Source organism: Liolophura sinensis, chromosome 3, assembly GCF_032854445.1.
Source record: "Liolophura sinensis isolate JHLJ2023 chromosome 3, CUHK_Ljap_v2, whole genome shotgun sequence".
NCBI lineage: Eukaryota > Metazoa > Mollusca > Polyplacophora > Chitonida > Chitonidae > Liolophura > Liolophura sinensis.
The window spans coordinates 25,745,997-25,768,923 of record NC_088297.1 but is presented as its reverse complement, the minus strand read 5'-3'; the positions used below and the strand labels follow the sequence as shown (position 1 = coordinate 25,768,923).

The 22,927-nt window shown below is 42.9% G+C and overlaps 1 protein-coding gene across 1 annotated transcript in view; it reads right to left on the bottom strand.

The window, feature by feature from the left end:
* Positions 1 to 2,640: 2,640 nt before the first annotated feature.
* Positions 2,641 to 22,927, bottom strand: part of LOC135463506 (myosin-IIIa-like) — a 67,079-nt gene continuing 46,792 nt past the window's right edge. Inside the window, exons 23-31 of the mRNA XM_064740765.1 lie at positions 15,188 to 15,296; positions 12,954 to 13,111; positions 12,179 to 12,251; positions 11,153 to 11,311; positions 9,808 to 10,000; positions 9,104 to 9,186; positions 8,649 to 8,742; positions 5,861 to 5,968; positions 2,641 to 4,312 (exon numbers count right to left, since the gene is read on the bottom strand). Coding sequence (XP_064596835.1) covers positions 4,173 to 4,312; positions 5,861 to 5,968; positions 8,649 to 8,742; positions 9,104 to 9,186; positions 9,808 to 10,000; positions 11,153 to 11,311; positions 12,179 to 12,251; positions 12,954 to 13,111; positions 15,188 to 15,296 — 1,117 coding nt within the window. The 3' untranslated portion in view covers positions 2,641 to 4,172. The remainder of the gene's footprint in view (positions 4,313 to 5,860; positions 5,969 to 8,648; positions 8,743 to 9,103; positions 9,187 to 9,807; positions 10,001 to 11,152; positions 11,312 to 12,178; positions 12,252 to 12,953; positions 13,112 to 15,187; positions 15,297 to 22,927) is intronic.

The window sequence follows — 22,927 nt, the reverse complement described above, 5'->3', positions numbered from 1 at the left end:
TCACAGTTATGTTTGATTCCATTCCCAGTGAACACAATTGTGATGTCCGTGGCGCCGCAGAAAGATTGAACATTTGTAAACAATGTGTGGAACATCCAGTTAACCTATTTGCAACAATACTGCTTATGATTGGTCAACTGCATGTTCTTGACTGACAGTTTGGAAAGGTTTATTATCTTAAATTAGCATTAAATATAATATAACAGTTATAAATAACACATAATTAATCTTTACATAATAATACAAGCATTTGACTGTCATACTGAAAAGGTTCCCCAGGTCCAAAGTCTGTATGTTTTGATGATGATTTGTGTTTTATGCCGCCTGTGAGATTAAATGATAATAATTAGGAAAATCTAAATTAGCTTGCCAAATTACATGCACATGTACAACCAATATTGCTGGGTATCAACAATACCTCTTTTGTTGGATCATCGAGAACCCTACCACCCCCTCCCCCCCTGAAAAAATAAGCCATTTTCTGTCGCCTTCACTTCTGCTTTAAGTCATGCAAACACATTAACAAATGATACCATGTTTTGTGGAAATCAATAACTCTGAATGATTTGTTTATTTATTTCATTGGTATTTTATGCCATACTTAAGAATATTTCACTTATATTTCCACCAGCACTATGGTGGGTGGAAACCCGGGGGAAACCCACGACCATCTGTAGGTTAACTCTGCATCATCTGTCAGAGGTGTTCAGTATCTTAGTTTTTATAATTCTGGAAATTTAGACTAATTTTTCTGGAAAACAAAAGAGCTTTTCGAGGTGCTGACTGCATAGATAAAAATAAGCTGACACATTGAGGTCAATAATATGCCATGTTCATGTTAACACAAATATTCCTCCTTTAGATTTGTGTGTGACATCAACAAACCGACACAATGGGTGAAACACTTACACAATTTTTGCTTCTTTAGACGTGTGTGTGTGTGACATCAGCAAACCGACACAATGTGTAAAACACTTACACAATGCTTGCTTTTTTACACTTGTGTGTGTGACATCAGCAAACCGACACAATGGGTGAAACACTTACACAATGCTTGCTTCTTTAGACGTGTGTGTGTGACATCAGCAAACTGACACAATGCTTGCTTTTTTACACTTGTGTGTGACGTCAGCAAACCAACACAATGGGTGAAACACTTACACAATGCTTGCTTCTTTAGACGTGTGTGTGTGTGACATCAGCAAACCGACACAATGTGTAAAACACTTACACAATGCTTGCTTTTTTACACTTGTGTGTGACGTCAGCAAACCAACACAATGGGTAAAACAGTTACACAATGCTTGCACAGAAATCTCCCTTCTTGAAAGACATCTCTGAAGGAATGTCACATATGAAGAGTTCAAATCAAGTAAAATTGCACATTTGTCATGCATGTATTTATATATCTATAAGCCATGGTGAGACATACAATGTAGAATACACATTACCAGTTGTCTTGTAAAGAAATAAAAAAAGAAAAAAGACACAAACAATACTCGTGTGAATAAACGATTTCGAGTCAGTCAATACAAAATACACATTTACAAAACACAGAGGAATATCATTCCAAAATGACATTATAATAAGTAAGCACTGGGGGGAGGGAGAGGAGGAGGGGAGGGAGGACGCAAAGGGGAGGGGGAGGGAGGAGGAGGTTCCAATACTTTGATAGACGACACAAACAATACTCATATGAACAAACGATTCCGAGTCAGTCAATACAAAATACACATTTACAAAGCAGAGAGGAATATCATTCCAAAATGACATTATAATAAGTAAGCACTGGGGGGAGGGAGAGGAGGAGGGGAGGGAGGACGCAAAGGGGAGGGGAGGGAGGAGGGGAGGGAGGAGGTTCCAATACTTTGATAGACGACACAAACAATACTCATGTGAACAAATGATTCCGAGTCAGTCAATACAAAATACACATTTACAAAGCAGAGAGGAATATCATTCCAAAATGACATTATAATAAGTAAGCACTGGGGGGAGGGAGAGGAGGAGGGGAGGGAGGACGCAAAGGGGAGGGGAGGGAGGAGGGGAAGGAGGAGGTTCCAATACTTTGATAGACGACACAAACAATACTCATGTGAACAAATGATTCCGAGTCAGTCAATACAAAATACACATTTACAAAGCAGAGAGGAATATCATTCCAAAATGACATTATAATAAGTAAGCACTGGGGGGAGGGAGAGGAGGAGGGGAGGGAGGACGCAAAGGGGAGGGGAGGGGAGGGAGGAGGGGAAGGAGGAGGTTCCAATACTTTGATAGACGACACAAACAATACTCATGTGAACAAACGATTCCGAGTCAGTCAATACAAAATACACATTTACAAAGCAGAGAGGAATATCATTCCAAAATGACATTATAATAAGTAAGCACTGGGGGGAGGGAGAGGAGGAGGGGAGGGAGGAGGCAAAGGGGAGGGGAGGGAGGAGGGGAGGGAGAAGGTTCCAATACTTTGAAAAAAAGACACAAACAATACTCATGTGAACAAACGATTCCGAGTCAGTCAATACAAAATACACATTTACAAAACAGAGAGGAATATCATTCCAAAATGACATTATAATAAGTAAGCACTGGGGGGAGGGAGAGGAGGAGGGGAGGGAGGAGGCAAAGGGGAGGGGAGGGAGGAGGTTCCAATACTTTGAAAAAAGACACAAACAATACTCATGTGAACAAACGATTCCGAGTCAGTCAATACAAAATACACATTTACAAAACAGAGAGGAATATCATTCCAAAATGACATTATAATAAGTAAGCACTGGGGGGAGGGAGAGGAGGAGGGGAGGGAGGACGCAAAGGGGAGGGGAGGGGAGGGAGGAGGGGAAGGAGGAGGTTCCAATACTTTGATAGACGACACAAACAATACTCATGTGAACAAACGATTCCGAGTCAGTCAATACAAAATACACATTTACAAAGCAGAGAGGAATATCATTCCAAAATGACATTATAATAAGTAAGCACTGGGGGGAGGGAGAGGAGGAGGGGAGGGAGGACGCAAAGGGGAGGGGAGGGAGGAGGGGAAGGAGGAGGTTCCAATACTTTGAAAAAAGACACAAACAATTATAATAATTAAGCACTGGGGGGAGGGAGAGGAGGGGAGGGAGGAGGCACTGGGGGGAGGAGAGGGAGGAGGGAGGAGGCAAAGGGGAGGGGAGGGAGGAGGCACTGAGGAAGGGAGGGAGGAGGGGAGGGAGGAAGAGGCTTGGTCATGAAGTAATCATATAATTCACATAATCTGTGACAGCTAGAATTACGTCTGTAAAAAGAAACTCATTGGCCAGTCAATTATAGATAAATGACCAATGACTGTCCATGTTGTAATTATACATTTACAATAGTATATTGCATAGATAATACCTCGTTTAAAACAGTACAACACATGCAGCCTCTCTCATGTACTCAACAAGTGAATAAAAAATATCATAAAGTAAAATCAATTCATGTGCATCTGCAAGCTTGTTTTATATACCAAACATATAGATCACATACATGTTTTATATAACAAAGCACCTTTGGTAAACTGCATGTACAGGTAACACATTCAACATTAAATTTTGAAAAAAAAATATTGTAACAATATCATAACGATATCTCACATTATTTCACATAGTAACAGTATCTCGCACATACAGTATCTGTCCAGTATTAAATGGACAATTTACACAATGTATGATACAGTGAGCAACTGTCACTTTGACAAAACCATATCCCACCATGACTAATGGTGTAACATCAGTTCAGTGACTGTAAATCACAATGTCTCGTATTAAAGCCATTCATAATTGCTGTGTATAAGCTATGTAAAGTGGTTCAAACTATGCAGGGAGCAAATTTACAAAAACTATAGAAAGACACTTTGGTGTAGACATAATAATCAAGATTTAGAAATGTACATCGCATCTGTCCTGTAAAAATCCACAGATATGCTGTAAAGATGTACAAGTGTTTAGCCTGACAGACAGACAGACAAACAAGATGTACAAGTGCTTAGCCGGACAGACAGGCAGACAGACAAACAAGATGTATAAGTGCTTAGTCGGACAGACACACAGATAAACAAGATATACAAGTGCTTAGCCAGACAGATGGACAAATAAGATGTACAAGTGCTTAGCCAGACAAACAGACAACACAAGTCCCGGGACTCAAGCTTTCCGAGATTTCTGAATCTTTTCCACAGATTCCTGCTCCTGAAGTTTTTGCAGCGCTTTGACTTTAGCCCAGTTTTGTCGTGGAGCTTGGGGATTGATACTGATCACCGAGGGTGCCACGCTCCTCCCATCATCTGTCAATCAAAATAATTCATACATTTCTCATTCAAATGTGCATGTACCAGATAAAGTCTGTCAGAAATTTCTGAACAAATGAACAAAAATGCTAGTGTTACACACTTGGCTGCACCAGCCAAACCCATGACCATTTAATAATGACACTTCTGTGGACAGTTCTGTTTCTCCACCTAGCACTGATCACCGAGGTTGTCGGTTCAAACCCAGCTCTGGCTGAGCCCAACCATAAATCCTGACTGACACCAGTCACTCAACTGGTGTCAGTCTCCAGAAGAAATATTCTGGAGTTTGGTAGAATACACCAAACAGTAACAGAATACACCAACGGGTAATAGAATACACTAACTGGTAATAGAATACACAACCAGTAATATTAATACACCAACCAGTAATATTAATACACCAATCAGTAATAGAATACACCGAACAGTTACAGAATACACCAACCAGCAATATTAAATTTATACCATACAAATTTTACAATGGCAGAAATATGTGCACCCATCCACTTGGTGTTGACAGAAAAACATGATATGTAATATTTCAAATTCTCTCCAGGGCTGGGCTATAGTTCTTACCCAAACATGCCAGAAATCATCATAGTATACTATAGTCAAACATTCTCAAGTTGTTATGCTGAAAAAAATTTGTTATACCATTGTTCACATTTGCACTGTCTAACATTTCCTAAAGAGAGTTTGTTTTACAATTCAACAAATATGGTAAAATTTGTCAACAATTCACTTGCTAAAGGTGGGTGGTTTACTCCTGGCACAGTACAGTATAAAGTGATTGACACTGCTCATGTGGCTGTTTCCACAGTGTAATATTCCTCACAGACTGCCTGTATGTGGACATGTTTGTCAGTAACTTGCCAAAGGTGGGTGGTTTACTCCTGGCACAGTACAGTATAAAGTGATTGACACTGCTCATGTGGCCGTCTCCACAGTGTAATATTCCTCACAGATCGCCTGTATGTGGAAATGTTTGTCAGTAACTTGCCAAAAGTGGGTGGTTTACTCCTGGCACAGTACAGTATAAAGTGACTGACACCGCTCATGTGGCTGTTTCCACAGTGTAATATTCCTCACAGACCGCCTGTATGTGGACATGTTTGTCAGTAACTTGCCAAAGGTGGGTGGTTTACTCCTGGCACAGTACAGTATAAAGTGATTGACACTGCTCATGTGGCTGTCTCCACAGTGTAATATTCCTCACAGATCGCCTGTATGTGGAAATGTTTGTCAGTAGTCTGCCAAATGTCGATGGTTTACTCCTGGCACTTCAGTTTCTTCCAAAAATAAAACTCATCACCATCATTTCAGTAAAAAAATCTTTAAATATAATTACATAAGTAAATGTAAATCACGTGGGATTTGAGCCAGCAATCTCTGGGCTTGGAGTCGACGCTTCTACCCTGAAGAGAAATTACCTCCAGCCCAGAGGTAGATTGCAGCTATGTATCACCCTGTTACATAAATATATTTACAATCAGATCACACAGAAAATTAGACAGATGGAAATTCAACCAGAAGGACACAAACCTAGATTGGCGAAGAAATCCCTTGAACTCTGAAAGTTAAAGCTGTCATTGGACGTCACATTGTTCTGCCCACTTTTTGATAGGCTGGGGCTGGCAGGATTTAAAATGGCTGAAAAAAAAAGGGATTTTAGCACGTGAGCCACTTGTTCACCATAAATGTATCATGGCTCAGTCATCTGGTGCCTGAGTATGAAGATGTTGGGATTTTTTTATGATGAGAACACTCAGTTTACCAAAGACAGTCTTTTGGCCACGTGCACAAAACTTCATAAATAAATATTCCATAGTTTTTCTTGGCAATGGCACTATAGCCTACTGGGAATGTTTCTTGGCAATGGCATTATAACCTACAGGCAATGTTTTCTTGGCAATGGCACTATAACCTACAGGCAATGTTTTCTTAGCAACGTCACTATAAGCTGTAGGCTAGTTTTCTTGGCAATGGCACTATAAGCTGCAGGCAAAGTTTTCTTGGCAATGGCACTATAACCTACAGGCAATGTTTTCTTGGCAATGGCACTATAACCTACAGGCAATATTATTTACCAAAAATGTACCAAATATATGACATCTGAAGTTTTTATCAAAGTGACCCAAGATTTTGATCTGCTAAAGATTACTGGCTAAACGCTCAAAATCTTCTCATATACACACAATAGCTGCAGTCTTTTCAGCTGAACTATAATTTTTTGTCTCGTTGGCCATAAATCACCGATTCTCCAAACACGGGACATCTGGTACTGTGAAATTTATCTTGAGATTTTGATAGAAATCTTCCTTTTTTTTCCCCCTCTCCACATTCAGTTCTTTTAATACTGCCTATATCTTTTTTATTACCGCTTGGCAAATTTAAAAAATGAAAGGAATTCCCAACTGAGCCCTCACTAATTCTTCTGACGGGTAGGGTTGAAACGTGACCAACAAACAATTTTTACAAGATGACCTGACGTCCTTGTAAGCTACCTGTACATGTAGGCTACATGAAGTAGTGAGCCGTCACATGTACATTTAGGCTACATGAAGTAGTGAGCTGTCACATGTACATTTAGGCTATGTGAAGTAGTGAGCCGTCATATGTACATGTAGGCTACATGAAGTAGTGAGCCGTCACATGTACATGTAGGCTACATGAAGTAGTGAGCTGTCACATGTACATGTAGGCTACATGAAGTAGTGAGCCGTCACATCTACATGTAGGCTACATGAAGTAGTGAGCCGTCACATATCTTGTCTGGTCATTTGTGCAAAATATTTCCAGGGAAGGATTATTATTAGCTGTGATTTTCAATGTGATACCAGTCATGAACTATGAGGGGATTGGAGTTATAACATGATGGACCATATAGGCACCATACCTGCCCCCCCCCCCCCCTCATACCTGCCCCCCCTCATACCTGCCAAAAGGTAATGTATTACAGAAACCCCTTCTTACCTTTGTTTACTTCACAGGACTTCTATCCCCCCCTCATACCTGCCAAAAGGTAACGTATTACAGAAATCCCTTCTTACCTTTGTTTACCTCACAGGATTTTTTCTGTCCACCTTCATACCTGTCCCCCCTCATACCTGCCAAAAGGTAACGTATTACAGAAACCCCTTCTTACCTTTGTTTACCTCACAGGACTTTTTCTGTCCACCTTCATACCTGCCAAAAGGTAACACGTAACAGAAACCCCTTCTTACCTTTGTTTACCTCACAGGACTTTTTCTGTTCACCTTCATACCTGCCCAAATGTAACATGTAATAGAAACCCCTTCTTATCTTTGTTTACCTCACAGGACTTTTTCTGTCCACCTTCATATCTGCCAAAAGGTAACATGTAATAGAAACCCCTTCTTATCTTTGTTTACCTGACGGGACTTTTTCTGTCCACCTTCATATCTGCCAAAATGTAACATGTAACAGAAACCCCTTCTTATCTTTGTTTACCTCACAGGACTTTTTCTGTCCACCTTCATATCTGCCAAAAGGTAACACGTAACAGAAAGTCCTTCTTACCTTTGTTTACTTCACAGGACTTTTTCTGTCCACCTTCATATCTGCCATAAGGTAACATGTAACAGAAAGTCCTTCTTACCTTTGTTTACTTCACGGGACTTTTTCTGTCCACCTTCATACCTGCCAAAAGGTAACATGTAACAGAAACCCCTTCTTACCTTTGTTTACCTCACAGGACTTTTTCTGTCCACCTTCATATCTGCCAAAAGGTAACATGTAACAAAATCCCCTTCTTACCTTTGTTTACCTCACAGGACTTTTTCTGTCCACCTTCATATCTGCCAAAAGGTAACACGTAACAGAAACCCCTTCTTACCTTTGTTTACCTCACAGGACTTTTTCTGTCCACCTTCATACCTGCCAAAATGTAACACGTAACAAAATCCCCTTCTTACCTTTGTTTACCTCACAGGACTTTTTCTGTCCACCTTCATACCTGCCAAAATGTAACACGTAACAAAATCCCCTTCTTACCTTTGTTTACCTCACAGGACTTTTTCTGTCCACCTTCATATCTGCCAAAATGTAACACGTAACAAAATCCCCTTCTTACCTTTGTTTACCTCACAGGACTTTTTCTGTCCACATTCATACCTGCCAAAAGGTAACACGTAACAGAAACCCCTTCTTACCTTTGTTTACCCGACGGGACTTTTTCTGTCCACCTTCATATCTGCCAAAATGTAACATGTAACAAAATCCCCTTCTTACCTTTGTTTACCTCACAGGACTTTTTCTGTCCACATTCATACCTGCCAAAAGGTAACATGTAACAGAAACCCCTTCTTACCTTTGTTTACCTGACGGGACTTTTTCTGAGGTTTGCTAGGGACATCTAGGACCGCTGAGCGCCGCTGGACAATCTTGGACCATGGCCTGGACTCCTGAAAGAGTGTACATCGACAAGAGCTTAGTTTAGCTGTACAGCTTCACAACATTTCTTTTGAATAATTTTCACGAACAGTTTGCAACAAGTGAATATTTAAAATCATTTAATTTTCATTTTTCTTAAATTGCTGATATGCTATAATATTATTAGTTGGAAGAAATGCTGCCTTTTGATTATTTACCTGCCTGGACCATACCTGTAAAATCCAGCTGGAAGCTCAGGTATAATAATGAAGCTGACAACATTACCTTAAAATACATGTGCACTTAAAGGATATATTTATGTAAGCACATCAACATGCCCAGGTGGGAATATACATGTATATAATTCGAAACATACATCGCTAAAATGCTCACTCGTTTTCTATTCTTTTCCAGAATGTCCTCTTCACGTTTCCGCTGCACAAGGGAGACAAGCGAGGAACGAATTTCTCTGAGCACTAACAAAAAAACAAATTCTTGTATACATAATTACCAATGGAATGGAATATGGTTTGAGCAAAACTAATAAAAAAAATGAAAGAACAAAGACAATAAATGGATGATGTGTAGGTCATATACGCCTTAAAATGAATTCCAAATTGAATGTGTGAAAGAAGTCACATTTTGTGGCTGGAGGATTTATTTGTTCATTTCAATATTTCATTGTTGTTTTAAATTCATGAATTTTTCATACTTTTGGTCAGATTTATGAGTGCAGGAAAAGGAAGTTTTTGCAAGTTACAGAACAATTTTTCCCACATGGAGCAAGAAATTCTACAAACTCCCTGTTCAAGGCTGGATTTGAACCCACTATGTGTGCATCGTAGTAATTTAAAGGCAAACACCTTAACCCCTAACCACCATCATATGGCATGTGACGGACGGACTTTCCCACGTGCCACCTGCATACAAGACTGAAATCAAATCAAGGTGGGTTAAGGTATGTTATCTAATATGAAATTCATGCAAGAAGTCCTGAAAGTGTTAATTATTGACTGTTCATCACCACTGTTGTTTCAAACAGAAAGGAGAAAGAAAATAAAATGTTCTGTGTCCAAGGATGGGTTTGAGCCGCTCACCTGAGGGACTCTGAATGGCATCAAATGCTGCAAAGTTCACCACACACAGCCAACATGGTGTTTGGAGTTCTTCATGCTCATCAGTCATGAAGCTGAGGCAAACGATGCTCAGTCGACGCAATCGATCTGTGTTTACAAAGTCCCGACTCATTTCCAGCGCCATGTGACTTTTCAACTCCTTCATGTCATAAATCTGAAAGGTACAGTACAAGAAAATCTGACTGTAATTGATCATGTCACGTTTCAATTTATTTATTCACTTGACTGTTGTTTTACAACATACTCCAGTCAGAATATTTCACTTTGACAACTGGAATCCGTTTGACATTAGATACATGTAAGGGTTGATGATGAGAGAATATCTGAAGCATAAACTGCCTGAGTGGGATTAATGGGAGTTTGTTGAGGGCTTCCTTTTTGAGGAGTTTGTTGGGAACAATGTGAAGAAGGGAAAAATATCTGGGATGTATGTGTACAATGTTACATTAAACTGGGAGATAATTTCCAGTCTGTTCTAAAAGTTCTGGAGGGGGAAAGGTTTGCAGCAGAAAATGTCCGGTGGGGAAAATGCCTGCTGCGTGGGGTATGGGCACTGTTGGAAACAATGTTAAGTAGGGGAAAATGTCTGTTGCCTGGGTATGGGCACTGTTGGAAACAATGTTAAGTAGGGGAAAATGTCTGCTGCCTAGGATATGGGCACTGTTGGGAACTATGTTAAGTAGGGGAAAATGTCTGTTGCCTAGGGTATGGGCACTGTTGGGAACAATGTTAAGTAGGGGAAAATGTCTGCTGCCTAGGGTATGGGCACTGTTGGAAACTATGTTAAGTAGGGGAAAATGTCTGCTGCCTGGGTATGGGCACTGTTGGAAACAATGTTAAGTAGGGGAAAATGTCTGTTGCCTAGGGTATGGGCACTGTTGGGAACAATGTTAAGTAGGGGAAAATGTCTGTTACCTAGGGTATGGGCACTGGTGGGAACTATGTTAAGTAGGGGAAAATGTCTGCTGCCTAGGGTATGGGCACTGTTGGGAACTATGTTAAGTAGGGGAAAATGTCTGCTGCCTAGGGTATGGGCACTGTTAGGAACTATGTTAAGTAGGGGAAAATGTCTGCTGCCTGGGGTATGGGCACTGTTGGGAACTATGTTAAGTAGGGGAAAATGTCTGCTGCCTAGGGTATGGGCACTGTTAGGAACTATGTTAAGTAGGGGAAAATGTCTGCTGCCTGGGGTATGGGCACTGTTGGAAACAATGTTAAGTAGGGGAAAATGTCTGTTGCAGTAAAAATGTCCATGTCCAGTATTATTAGGGTAGGCAAACTGACCCACTGTAGCTAGAGGACGTACCTTCAGAGGTCTGTTGTACTCAAGTCTACCTCGCTGTACCACAACATCCTCTGATATGCAATGATTCTGAGGGTCCCTATGACCTTGCACAATGACGTCTGAGTACCCCAGTCGCGTGGCCATGATACTGCCATCATTGGCCTGATGTAACTTAATACCCTGCAACAGAAATCGTTCTAATAATTCCCACAAACAAACGTGTATCATAGAAATACTGTGAGCATAACATAAGGCATGTACAGTACAGCCGGATTCTAGCCAAATATCCTACACCCACCACCCGCGTATGGTCCAGCCATCACACGTGGACTTGTTCCACTCCCCATTGTCATCCAGACATGATCGTCTGCACATGGTGGACCATCATGCCATCCTGAATAGAACTTGTCCATTTTCATGCTGTGTTTGTTATGAAATTATTCACCTCAAATATGCCATGTATTCATGCATAGACAAGAACTATTTTTTGCTGCTCAACAACTTCACGCAAAATGTAGCCACAGTGTTTGTAGCCTACTACTGGGGACTATTGTGTCCGCTTACACCAAGTATATACATGTAGGCCTATAATACAATGTAGATTTTTGCACGCTTGTACAGATTGGGAATATAGGCGAATGATACTGTGATGTCATAACTGGCTGCAGTGAATAATCTGCAGATATCAAAATAGTTGATAGAGTCTGTTGTAGAGATTCCATGCTGACTCCATCGCTCCAAGATCATACAAAGGTAGCAGCTATATGCACGATGGAATGTCACAGAAATGAGACTCGCATGGTCTGGCCATGATGGCACACCATAGTGAGCTCATCATACACTGGCCGTGGAGCCATGATGGGCAGAGGAGGTTCAGCTGGGAGGTAGCTCTACTGTATATACTACCTGGGAACCCAAGGAACAGGAATAGTAGAGTATAAAATTCCTGCTGTAAGTGTGCTGATAGTGTGCTAGAAGTGAGCTACTGGTATGTCACTGAGGACCACTTTGTTATGACTGTAGGTTTTAATTTCTGGTCACTCTCACCTTTCCTATCTGGTGCCGAACTCGTTTGGTGACTTCATCCCTCCTGCTGTGGTTAAAATACCCCAAACCAACCCTAAAAGGAAAGACAAAGGCTGTTGAGGCTGATGCTCTATATATTCCAAAATCTCACACACCTGAATGCTGTCATTATGAATAATGGTATTTCACACCTGAATGCTGTCATTATCAATAATGGTGTTACACACCTGAATGCTGTCATTATCAATAATGGTATTTCACACCTGAATGCTGTCATTATCAATAATGGTATTTCACACCTGAATGCTGTCATTATCAATAATGGTGTTACACACCTGAATGCTGTCATAATCAGTAACAGTCTTGTGTTCTTTGTATTTACCCTAAATGACCTAAAATTTCCTACATGACTAAGCTGCTCTATTTATCCAGATTCTGGGAGTTCTACTGATTTCAAAAAGATGTTTTGATGTTTGTTTGGAAGATACGGTGATGTCCAGCTGGGAAATGTAAATTTTAGCACCACAGGAAACACCTTATGACATTTATTTGTATCCCAAAATGTTTCTTGCTGTTGAATTTTTAGGTCATTTAGGGTAACTGATTACACATAAGCTACAGGTACATTATAAGAATTCCAGTTTCAATTTAAAAATTAAACTAGGTCTTGTTATTTCATTAAACAGAATTTCCCTACAAATACTTTGTTTCGTCTGTATTATCCTTGAACACGTGTGTTGTGGATTTTCAAAAGATTAAGTTCATAATTTCACAATCACACATCATCTTTCCCGACCTCTCGCCTTCGAATCTTTCCGATGACCCATCAATGATGATCTCGGGCTCTTCCACGTAGAATTTAGCCACCATGTTATTTCTCTCCATGTACATCATCTTGCACCATATTCCGTCATTAAGCTCCGACCTCTTCTCCATCACGTCCTTAATGATCGTCTGATAGCAAAAACAGCATTTTCATTTTAACATATTCTATCATGTTTGAAGATATACGATGAGACTGTCAGTGACCACATTCAAAAAACCTCTCAATTAAGGTGGCATCTTGGCCAACACGAACTAGAACATGTGATATCCCATTTATAGTCAACACCCATAGTGAACTGTTTCTTTGATATGTGTTCAAACTCTACAGATTGTACTCTCTCCAACAACAGACCATCCAAATCTATCCACCCAAAGTTTTGTCTGGGAGGATTTCTGACACCTCTGAAAAGTGATGTAATTCCTATTAGCCAATGAAAGCTCCACACAATAAAAATACCTTTGCAAACGTATAAAAATTTTCTTTGGTTGAAGTGGAGATGTGCCTTTATTAATGTTCACATGTTGGGAAAAAGTTTACACAGGATACCGATACTTCTTTATTCCTAATTCTTCATTTAAAAAAAATATGCAACCTTGAGAATTCATTCTTACCTGGCAGAACTCTTGACCGGACATGAAGGTGAGGGAGGGTAAGGTGGTTCTCTGCAGGTGTAGGGAAATGGGTGTGGGGTTGTTGTCCATTTCTTACCTGGTAGAACTCTTGACAGGACATGAAGGTGAGGGAGGGTAAGGTGGTTCTCTGCAGGTGTAGGGAAATGGGTGTGGGGTTGTTGTCCATTTCTTACCTGGTAGAACTCTTGACAGGACATGAAGGTGAGGGAGGGTAAGGTGGTTCTCTGCAGGTGTAGGGAAATGGGTGTGGGGTTGTTGTCCATTTCTTACCTGGTAGAACTCTTGACAGGACATGAAGGTGAGGGAGGGTAAGGTGGTTCTCTGGAGTGGTGGGGGACTTGGTGTGGGGTTGTTGTCCATTTCTTACCTGGTAGAACTCCTAATGGGATATGAAGGTGTGGGAGTGTGAGGTGAGTCTCTGGAGGGGTGGGGGATTGGGTGTGGGGTTGTTGTCCATTTCTTACCTAGTAGATGGGATGTGAAGGTGTGGCATCATGAGGTGAGTCTCTGGAGGGGCAGGGGACTGGGTGTTGGATTGTGGTCCATTTCTTACCTGGTAGAACTGTTGGCAGGATGTGAAGGTGTGAGAGCACGAGGTGAGTCTCTGGAGGGGAGGGGGACTGGGTGTGGGATTGTGGTCCATTTCTTACCTGGTAGAACTCCTAATGGGATGTGAAGGTGTGGGAGTGTGAGGTGAGCCTCTGGAGGGGTGGGGGATTGGGTGTGGGGTTGTTGTCCATTTCTTACCTGGTAGAACAGTTGGCAGCGTGTGAAGGTGTGTCAGCATGAGGTGAGTCTCTGGACGGGTGGGAGACTGGGTGTGGTATTTTGGTCCAATTCTTACCTGGTATAAGTGTTGACACGGAGTGAAGGTGTGGGAGCATGAGGTGAGTCTCTAGAGGGGAGGGGGACTGGGTGTGGGATTGTGGTCCACTTCTTACCTGGTAGAACTCCTAATGGGATGTGAAGGTGTGGGAGTGTGAGGTGAGCCTCTGGAGGGGTGGGGGATTGGGTGTGGGATTGTGGTCCATTTCTTACCTGGTAGAACTGTTGGCAGGATGGGACGGGTGAGAGACTGGGTGTGGTTATTTTGGTCCATTTCTTACCTGGTATAAGTGTTGACAGGGAGTAAAGGTGTGGGAGCATGAGGTGAGTCTCCAGAGGGGCGGGGGATTGGGTGTAGGGTTGTAGAACTCTTGACAGGACATGAAGGTGAGGGAGGGTAAGGTGGTTCTCTGCAGGGGCGGGGGACTGGGTGTGAGATTGTGGTCCATTTCTTACCTGGTAGAACTGTTGACACGATGTGAAGGTGTGGCAGCATGAGGTGAGTCTCTGGAGGGGCGGGGGACTGGGTGTGGGATTGTGGTCCATTTCTTACCAGGTAGAACTGTTGACACGATGTGAAGGTATGAGAGTGCGAGGTGAGTCTCTGGAGGGGTGGGGAACTGGGTGTGGGATTGTGGTCCATTTCTTACCTGGTAGAACTGTTGCCACAATGTGAAGGTGTGGCAGCATGAGGTGAGTCTCTGGAGGGGCAGAGGACTGGGTGTGGGATTGTGGTCCATTTCTTACCTGGTAGAACTGTTGACACGATGTGAAGGTGTGAGAGCGCGAGGTGAGTCTCTGGAGGGGTGGGGAACTGGGTCCGAGGTCATTATCCATGCTTCTGTACTCTAAGTATCTGCAAAAGAAATAGGATTTATTTCTTTGATTGGAGATTTCTAATACTTCACTTGTACGATGGCGACCAGCATAAAGAGGGTGGGGGGTGAATTCGGGCAGACCACCGGGAAAACCCATCACCATCCTCAGGTTGTTGACAGATCTTTCCATGTACGAGCGAATAGAAGACAGCATGAGCTGTACTTGAACTCACACAGCCACTGCATTGGTGAGAGGCTCCTCCATGTAGGTGGTTGTGCTGGGTTAGTATGCTAACCACTCAGATAGGGAGGTTCCTGATGCCAGTTTAAAACTGAATGCTAACCACTCAGATAGGGAGGTTCTCTATGTCAGTTTGAGACTGAATGCTAACCACTCAGAGAGGGAGGTTCCTGATGCCAGTTTGAGAATAAATGCTAACCACTCAAATAGGGAGGTTCCTGATGCCAGTTTGAGACTGAATGCTAATCACTCACATAGGGAGGTTCCTGATGCCAGTTTAACACTGAATGCTAACCACTCAGATAGGGAGGTTCTCTATGTCAGTTTGAGACTTAATGTAAATCACTCAGATAAAGAGGTTCCTGATGCCAGTTTAAGACTTAATGCTAATCACTCAAATAGGGATGTTCCCTATGCCAGTTTGAGATTGAATGCTAATCACTCACATAGGGAGGTTCCTGATGCCAGTTTAAAACTGAATGCTAACCACTCAGATAGGGAGGTTCTCTATGTCAGTTTGAGACTTAATGTAAATCACTCAGATAGAGAGGTTCCTGATGCCAGTTTGAGACTTAATGCTAATCACTCAGATAGGGAGGTTCCTGATGCCAGCTTAAGACTTAATGCTAACCACTCAGATACAGAGGTTCCTGATGCCAGTTTGAGAATGAATGCTAACCACTGAGATGGGGAGGTTCCTGATGCCAGTTTGAGACTGAATGTAAATCACTCAGATAGGGAGGTTCCTGATGCCAGTTTGAGACTTAATATAAACCACTCAGATAGGGAGGTTCCTGATGCCAGTTTTGAGACTAAATGCTAACCACTCACATAGGGAGGTCCCTGATGCCAGTTTTGAGACTAAATGCTAACCACTCACATAGGAGGTCCCTGATGCCAGTTTGAGATTTAATGTAAACCACTCAGATAGGGAGGTCCCTGATGCCAGTTTTGAGACTTAATGCTAACCACTCACATAGGGAGGTTCCTGATGCCAGTTTGAGACTGAATGTAAACCACTCAGATAGGGAGGTCCCTGATGCCAGTTTTGAGACTTAATGCTAACCACTCACATAGGGAGGTTCCTGATGCCAGTTTGAGACTGAATGTAAACCACTCACATAGGGAGGTCCCTGATGCCAGTTTTGAGACTTAATGCTAACCACTCACATAGGGAGGTTCCTGATGTCAGTTTGAGACTGAATGTAAACCACTCAGATAGGGAGGTCCCTGATGCCAGTTTTGAGACTTAATGCTAACCACTCACATAGGGAGGTCCCTGATGCCAGTTTGAGATTTAATGTAAACCACTCAGGTAGAGAGGTCCCTGATGCCAGCTTGAGAATGAATGCTTACCACTCAGACAGGGAGGTTCCCTATGTCAGTTTGAGACTGAATGTAAATCACTCACATAGGGAGGTTCCTGATGCCAGTTTGAGAATGAATGCTAACCACTCAGATAGGGAGGTTCCTGATGCCAGTTTGAGACTGAATGTAAATCATTCAGATAGGGAGGTTCCTCACGCCAGTTTAAGACTTAATGCTAACCACTCAGACAGGGAGGTTCCCTATGCCAGTTTAAGACTTAATGCTAACCACTCAGACAGGGAGGTTCCCTATGCCAGTTTAAGACTTAATGCTAATCATTCAGATAGGGATGTTCCCTATGTCAGTTTGAGACTGAATGCTAACCACTCAGATAGGGAGGTTCCTCACGCCAGTTTGAGACTGAATGCTAACCACTCACATAGGGAGGTTCCTGATGCCAGTTTAAGACTTAATGCTAATCATTCAGATAGGGATGTTCCCTATGTCAGTTTGAGACTGAATGCTAACCACTCACATAGGGAGGTTCCTCACGCCAGTTTGAGACTGAATGTAAACCACTCAGATAGGGAGGTCCCTGATGCCAGTTTTGAGACTAAATGCTAACCACTCACATAGGGAGGTTCCTGATGCCAGTTTGAGACTGAATGTAAACCACTCAGATAGGGAGGTTCCTGATGCCAGTTTGAGACTTAATGTAAACCACTCAGATAGGGAGGTCCCTGATGCCAGTTTTGAGACTAAATGCTAACCACTCACATAGGGAGGTTCCTGATGTCAGTTTGAGACTGAATGTAAACCACTAAGATAGGGAGGTCCCTGATGCCAGTTTTGAGACTTAATGCTAACCACTCACATAGGGAGGTTCCTGATGTCAGTTTGAGACTGAATGTAAACCACTCAGATAGGGAGGTCCCTGATGCCAGTTTGAGACTGAATGTAAACCACTCAGAGAGGGAGGTTCCTGATGCCAGTTTGAGACTTAATGCTAACCACTCACATAGGGAGGTTCCTGATGCCAGTTTGAGACTGAATGTAAACCACTCAGATAGGGAGGTTCCTGGTGCCAGTTTGAGAATGAATGCTTACCACTCAGACAGGGAGGTTCCCTATGTCAGTTTGAGACTGAATGTAAATCACTCACATAGGGAGGTTCCTGATGCCAGTTTGAGAATGAATGCTAACCACTCAAATAGGGAGGTTCCTGATGTCAGTTTGAGACTGAATGTAAACCACTCAGATAGGGAGGTTCCTGATGCCAGTTTGAGACTGAATGTAAACCACTAAGATAGGGAGGTTCCTGATGCCAGTTTGAGAATGAATGCTAACCACTCAAATAGGGAGGTTCCTGATGTCAGTTTGAGACTGAATGTAAACCACTCACATAGGGAGGTCCCTGATGCCAGTTTTGAGACTTAATGCTAACCACTCAAATAGGGAGGTTCCCTATGTCAGTTTGAGACTGAATGTAAACCACTCAAAAAGGGAGGTTCCTGATGCCAGTTTGAGAATGAATGCTAACCACTCACATAGGGAGGTCCCTGATGCCAGTTTGAGACTGAATGTAAACCACTCAGAGAGGGAGGTTCCTGATGCCAGTTTGAGACTTAATGCTAACCACTCACATAGGGAGGTTCCTGATGCCAGTTTGAGACTGAATGTAAACCACTCAGATAGGGAGGTTCCTGATGCCAGTTTGAGAATGAATGCTTACCACTCAGACAGGGAGGTTCCCTATGTCAGTTTGAGACTGAATGTAAACCACTCAGAGAGGGAGGTTCCTGATGCCAGTTTGAGACTTAATGCTAACCACTCACATAGGGAGGTTCCTGATGCCAGTTTGAGACTGAATGTAAACCACTCAGATAGGGAGGTTCCTGATGCCAGTTTGAGAATGAATGCTTACCACTCAGACAGGGAGGTTCCCTATGTCAGTTTGAGACTGAATGTAAACCACTCAGATAGGGAGGTCCCTGATGCCAGCTTGAGAATGAATGCTTACCACTCAGACAGGGAGGTTCCCTATGTCAGTTTGAGACTGAATGTAAATCACTCACATAGGGAGGTTCCTGATGCCAGTTTGAGACTGAATGTAAACCACTCAGATAGGGAGGTCCCTGATGCCAGCTTGAGAATGAATGCTTACCACTCAGACAGGGAGGTTCACTATGTCAGTTTGAGACTTAATGTAAACCACTCACATAGGGAGGTCCCTGATGCCAGTTTTGAGACTTAATGCTAACCACTCACATAGGGAGGTTCCTGATGCCAGTTGGAGACTGAATGTAAACCACTCAGATAGGGAGGTCCCTGATGCCAGCTTGAGACTGAATGTAAACCACTCAGAGAGGGAGGTTCCTGATGCCAGTTTGAGACTTAATGCTACCACTCACATAGGGAGGTTCCTGATGCCAGTTTGAGACTGAATGTAAACCACTCAGATAGGGAGGTTCCTGATGCCAGTTTGAGATTGAATGCTTACCACTCAGACAGGGAGGTTCCCTATGTCAGTTTGAGACTGAATGTAAATCACTCACATAGGGAGGTTCCTGATGCCAGTTTGAGAATGAATGCTAACCACTCACATAGGGAGGTTCCTGATGCCAGTTTGAGACTGAATGTAAACCACTCAGATAGGGAGGTCCCTGATGCCAGTTTGAGAATGAATGCTAACCACTCACATAGGGAGGTCCCTGATGCCAGTTTTGAGACTTAATGCTAACCACTCACATAGGGAGGTTCCTGATGTCAGTTTGAGACTGAATGTAAACCACTCAGATAGGGAGGTCCCTGATGCCAGTTTTGAGACTTAATGTAAACCACTCACATAGGGAGGTTCCTGATGTCAGTTTGAGACTGAATGTAAACCACTCAGATAGGGAGGTCCCTGATGCCAGCTTGAGAATGAATGCTTACCACTCAGACAGGGAGGTTCCCTATGTCAGTTTGAGACTGAATGTAAATCACTCGCATAGGGAGGTTCCTGATGCCAGTTTGAGAATGAATGCTAACCACTCAAATAGGGAGGTTCCTGATGCCAGTTTGAGACTGAATGTAAACCACTCAGATAGGGAGGTCCCTGATGCCAGTTTGAGACTTAATGTAAACCACTCAGACAGGGAGGTTCCCTATGTCAGTTTGAGACTGAATGCTAACCACTCAAATATGGAGGTCCCTGATGCCAGTTTGAGACTGAATGTAAATCACTCACATAGGGAGGTCCCTGATGCCAGTTTTGAGACTTAATGCTAACCACTCACATAGGGAGGTTCCTGATGTCAGTTTGAGACTGAATGTAAACCACTCAGATAGGGAGGTCCCTGATGCCAGTTTTGAGACTTAATGCTAACCACTCACATAGGGAGGTCCCTGATGCCAGCTTGAGAATGAATGTAAACCACTCAGACAGGGAGGTTCCCTATGTCAGTTTGAGACTGAATGTAAATCACTCACATAGGGAGGTTCCTGATGCCAGTTTGAGACTGAATGTAAACCACTCAAATAGGGAGGTTCCTGATGCCAGTTTGAGAATGAATGCTAACCACTCAAATAGGGAGGTTCCTGATGCCAGTTTGAGACTGAATGTAAACCACTCAGATAGGGAGGTCCCTGATGCCAGTTTGAGACTTAATGTAAACCACTCAGACAGGGAGGTTCCCTATGTCAGTTTGAGACTGAATGTAAACCACTCAAATAGGGAGGTTCCTGATGCCAGTTTGAGAATGAATGCTAACCACTCAAATAGGGAGGTTCCTGATGTCAGTTTGAGACTGAATGTAAACCACTCAGATAGGGAGGTCCCTGATGCCAGTTTTGAGACTTAATGCTAACCACTCAGATAGGGAGGTCCCTGATGCCAGTTTTGAGACTAAATGCTAACCACTCACATAGGGAGGTTCCTGATGTCAGTTTGAGACTGAATGTAAACCACTCAGATAGGGAGGTTCCTGATGCCAGTTTGAGAATGAATGCTAACCACTCAAATAGGGAGGTTCCCTATGTCAGTTTGAGACTGAATGTAAACCACTCAAAAAGGGAGGTTCCTGATGCCAGTTTGAGAATGAATGCTAACCACTCACATAGGGAGGTCCCTGATGCCAGTTTGAGACTGAATGTAAACCACTCAGAGAGGGAGGTTCCTGATGCCAGTTTGAGACTTAATGCTAACCACTCACATAGGGAGGTTCCTGATGCCAGTTTGAGACTGAATGTAAACCACTCAGATAGGGAGGTTCCTGATGCCAGTTTGAGAATGAATGCTTACCACTCAGACAGGGAGGTTCCCTATGTCAGTTTGAGACTGAATGTAAACCACTCAGAGAGGGAGGTTCCTGATGCCAGTTTGAGACTTAATGCTAACCACTCACATAGGGAGGTTCCTGATGCCAGTTGGAGACTGAATGTAAACCACTCAGATAGGGAGGTTCCTGATGCCAGTTTGAGAATGAATGCTTACCACTCAGACAGGGAGGTTCCCTATGTCAGTTTGAGACTGAATGTAAACCACTCAGATAGGGAGGTCCCTGATGCCAGCTTGAGAATGAATGCTTACCACTCAGACAGGGAGGTTCCCTATGTCAGTTTGAGACTGAATGTAAATCACTCACATAGGGAGGTTCCTGATGCCAGTTTGAGACTGAATGTAAACCACTCAGATAGGGAGGTCCCTGATGCCAGCTTGAGAATGAATGCTTACCACTCAGACAGGGAGGTTCCCTATGTCAGTTTGAGACTTAATGTAAACCACTCACATAGGGAGGTCCCTGATGCCAGTTTTGAGACTTAATGCTAACCACTCACATAGGGAGGTTCCTGATGCCAGTTGGAGACTGAATGTAAACCACTCAGATAGGGAGGTCCCTGATGTCAGCTTGAGACTGAATGTAAACCACTCAGAGAGGGAGGTTCCTGATGCCAGTTTGAGACTTAATGCTACCACTCACATAGGGAGGTTCCTGATGCCAGTTTGAGACTGAATGTAAACCACTCAGATAGGGAGGTTCCTGATGCCAGTTTGAGATTGAATGCTTACCACTCAGACAGGGAGGTTCCCTATGTCAGTTTGAGACTGAATGTAAATCACTCACATAGGGAGGTTCCTGATGCCAGTTTGAGAATGAATGCTAACCACTCACATAGGGAGGTTCCTGATGCCAGTTTGAGAATGAATGTAAACCACTCAGATAGGGAGGTCCCTGATGCCAGTTTGAGAATGAATGCTAACCACTCACATAGGGAGGTCCCTGATGCCAGTTTTGAGACTTAATGCTAACCACTCACATAGGGAGGTTCCTGATGTCAGTTTGAGACTGAATGTAAACCACTCAGATAGGGAGGTCCCTGATGCCAGTTTTGAGACTTAATGTAAACCACTCACATAGGGAGGTTCCCTATGTCAGTTTGAGACTGAATGTAAACCACTCAGATAGGGAGGTCCCTGATGCCAGCTTGAGAATGAATGCTTACCACTCAGACAGGGAGGTTCCCTATGTCAGTTTGAGACTGAATGTAAATCACTCGCATAGGGAGGTTCCTGATGCCAGTTTGAGAATGAATGCTAACCACTCAAATAGGGAGGTTCCTGATGCCAGTTTGAGACTGAATGTAAACCACTCAGATAGGGAGGTCCCTGATGCCAGTTTGAGACTTAATGTAAACCACTCAGACAGGGAGGTTCCCTATGTCAGTTTGAGACTGAATGCTAACCACTCAAATATGGAGGTCCCTGATGCCAGTTTGAGACTGAATGTAAACCACTCAGATAGGGAGGTCCCTGATGCCAGTTTTGAGACTTAATGCTAACCACTCACATAGGGAGGTTCCTGATGTCAGTTTGAGACTGAATGTAAACCACTCAGATAGGGAGGTCCCTGATGCCAGTTTTGAGACTTAATGCTAACCACTCACATAGGGAGGTTCCTGATGTCAGTTTGAGACTGAATGTAAACCACTCAGATAGGGAGGTCCCTGATGCCAGCTTGAGAATGAATGTAAACCACTCAGACAGGGAGGTTCCCTATGTCAGTTTGAGACTGAATGTAAATCACTCACATAGGGAGGTTCCTGATGCCAGTTTGAGACTGAATGTAAACCACTCAAATA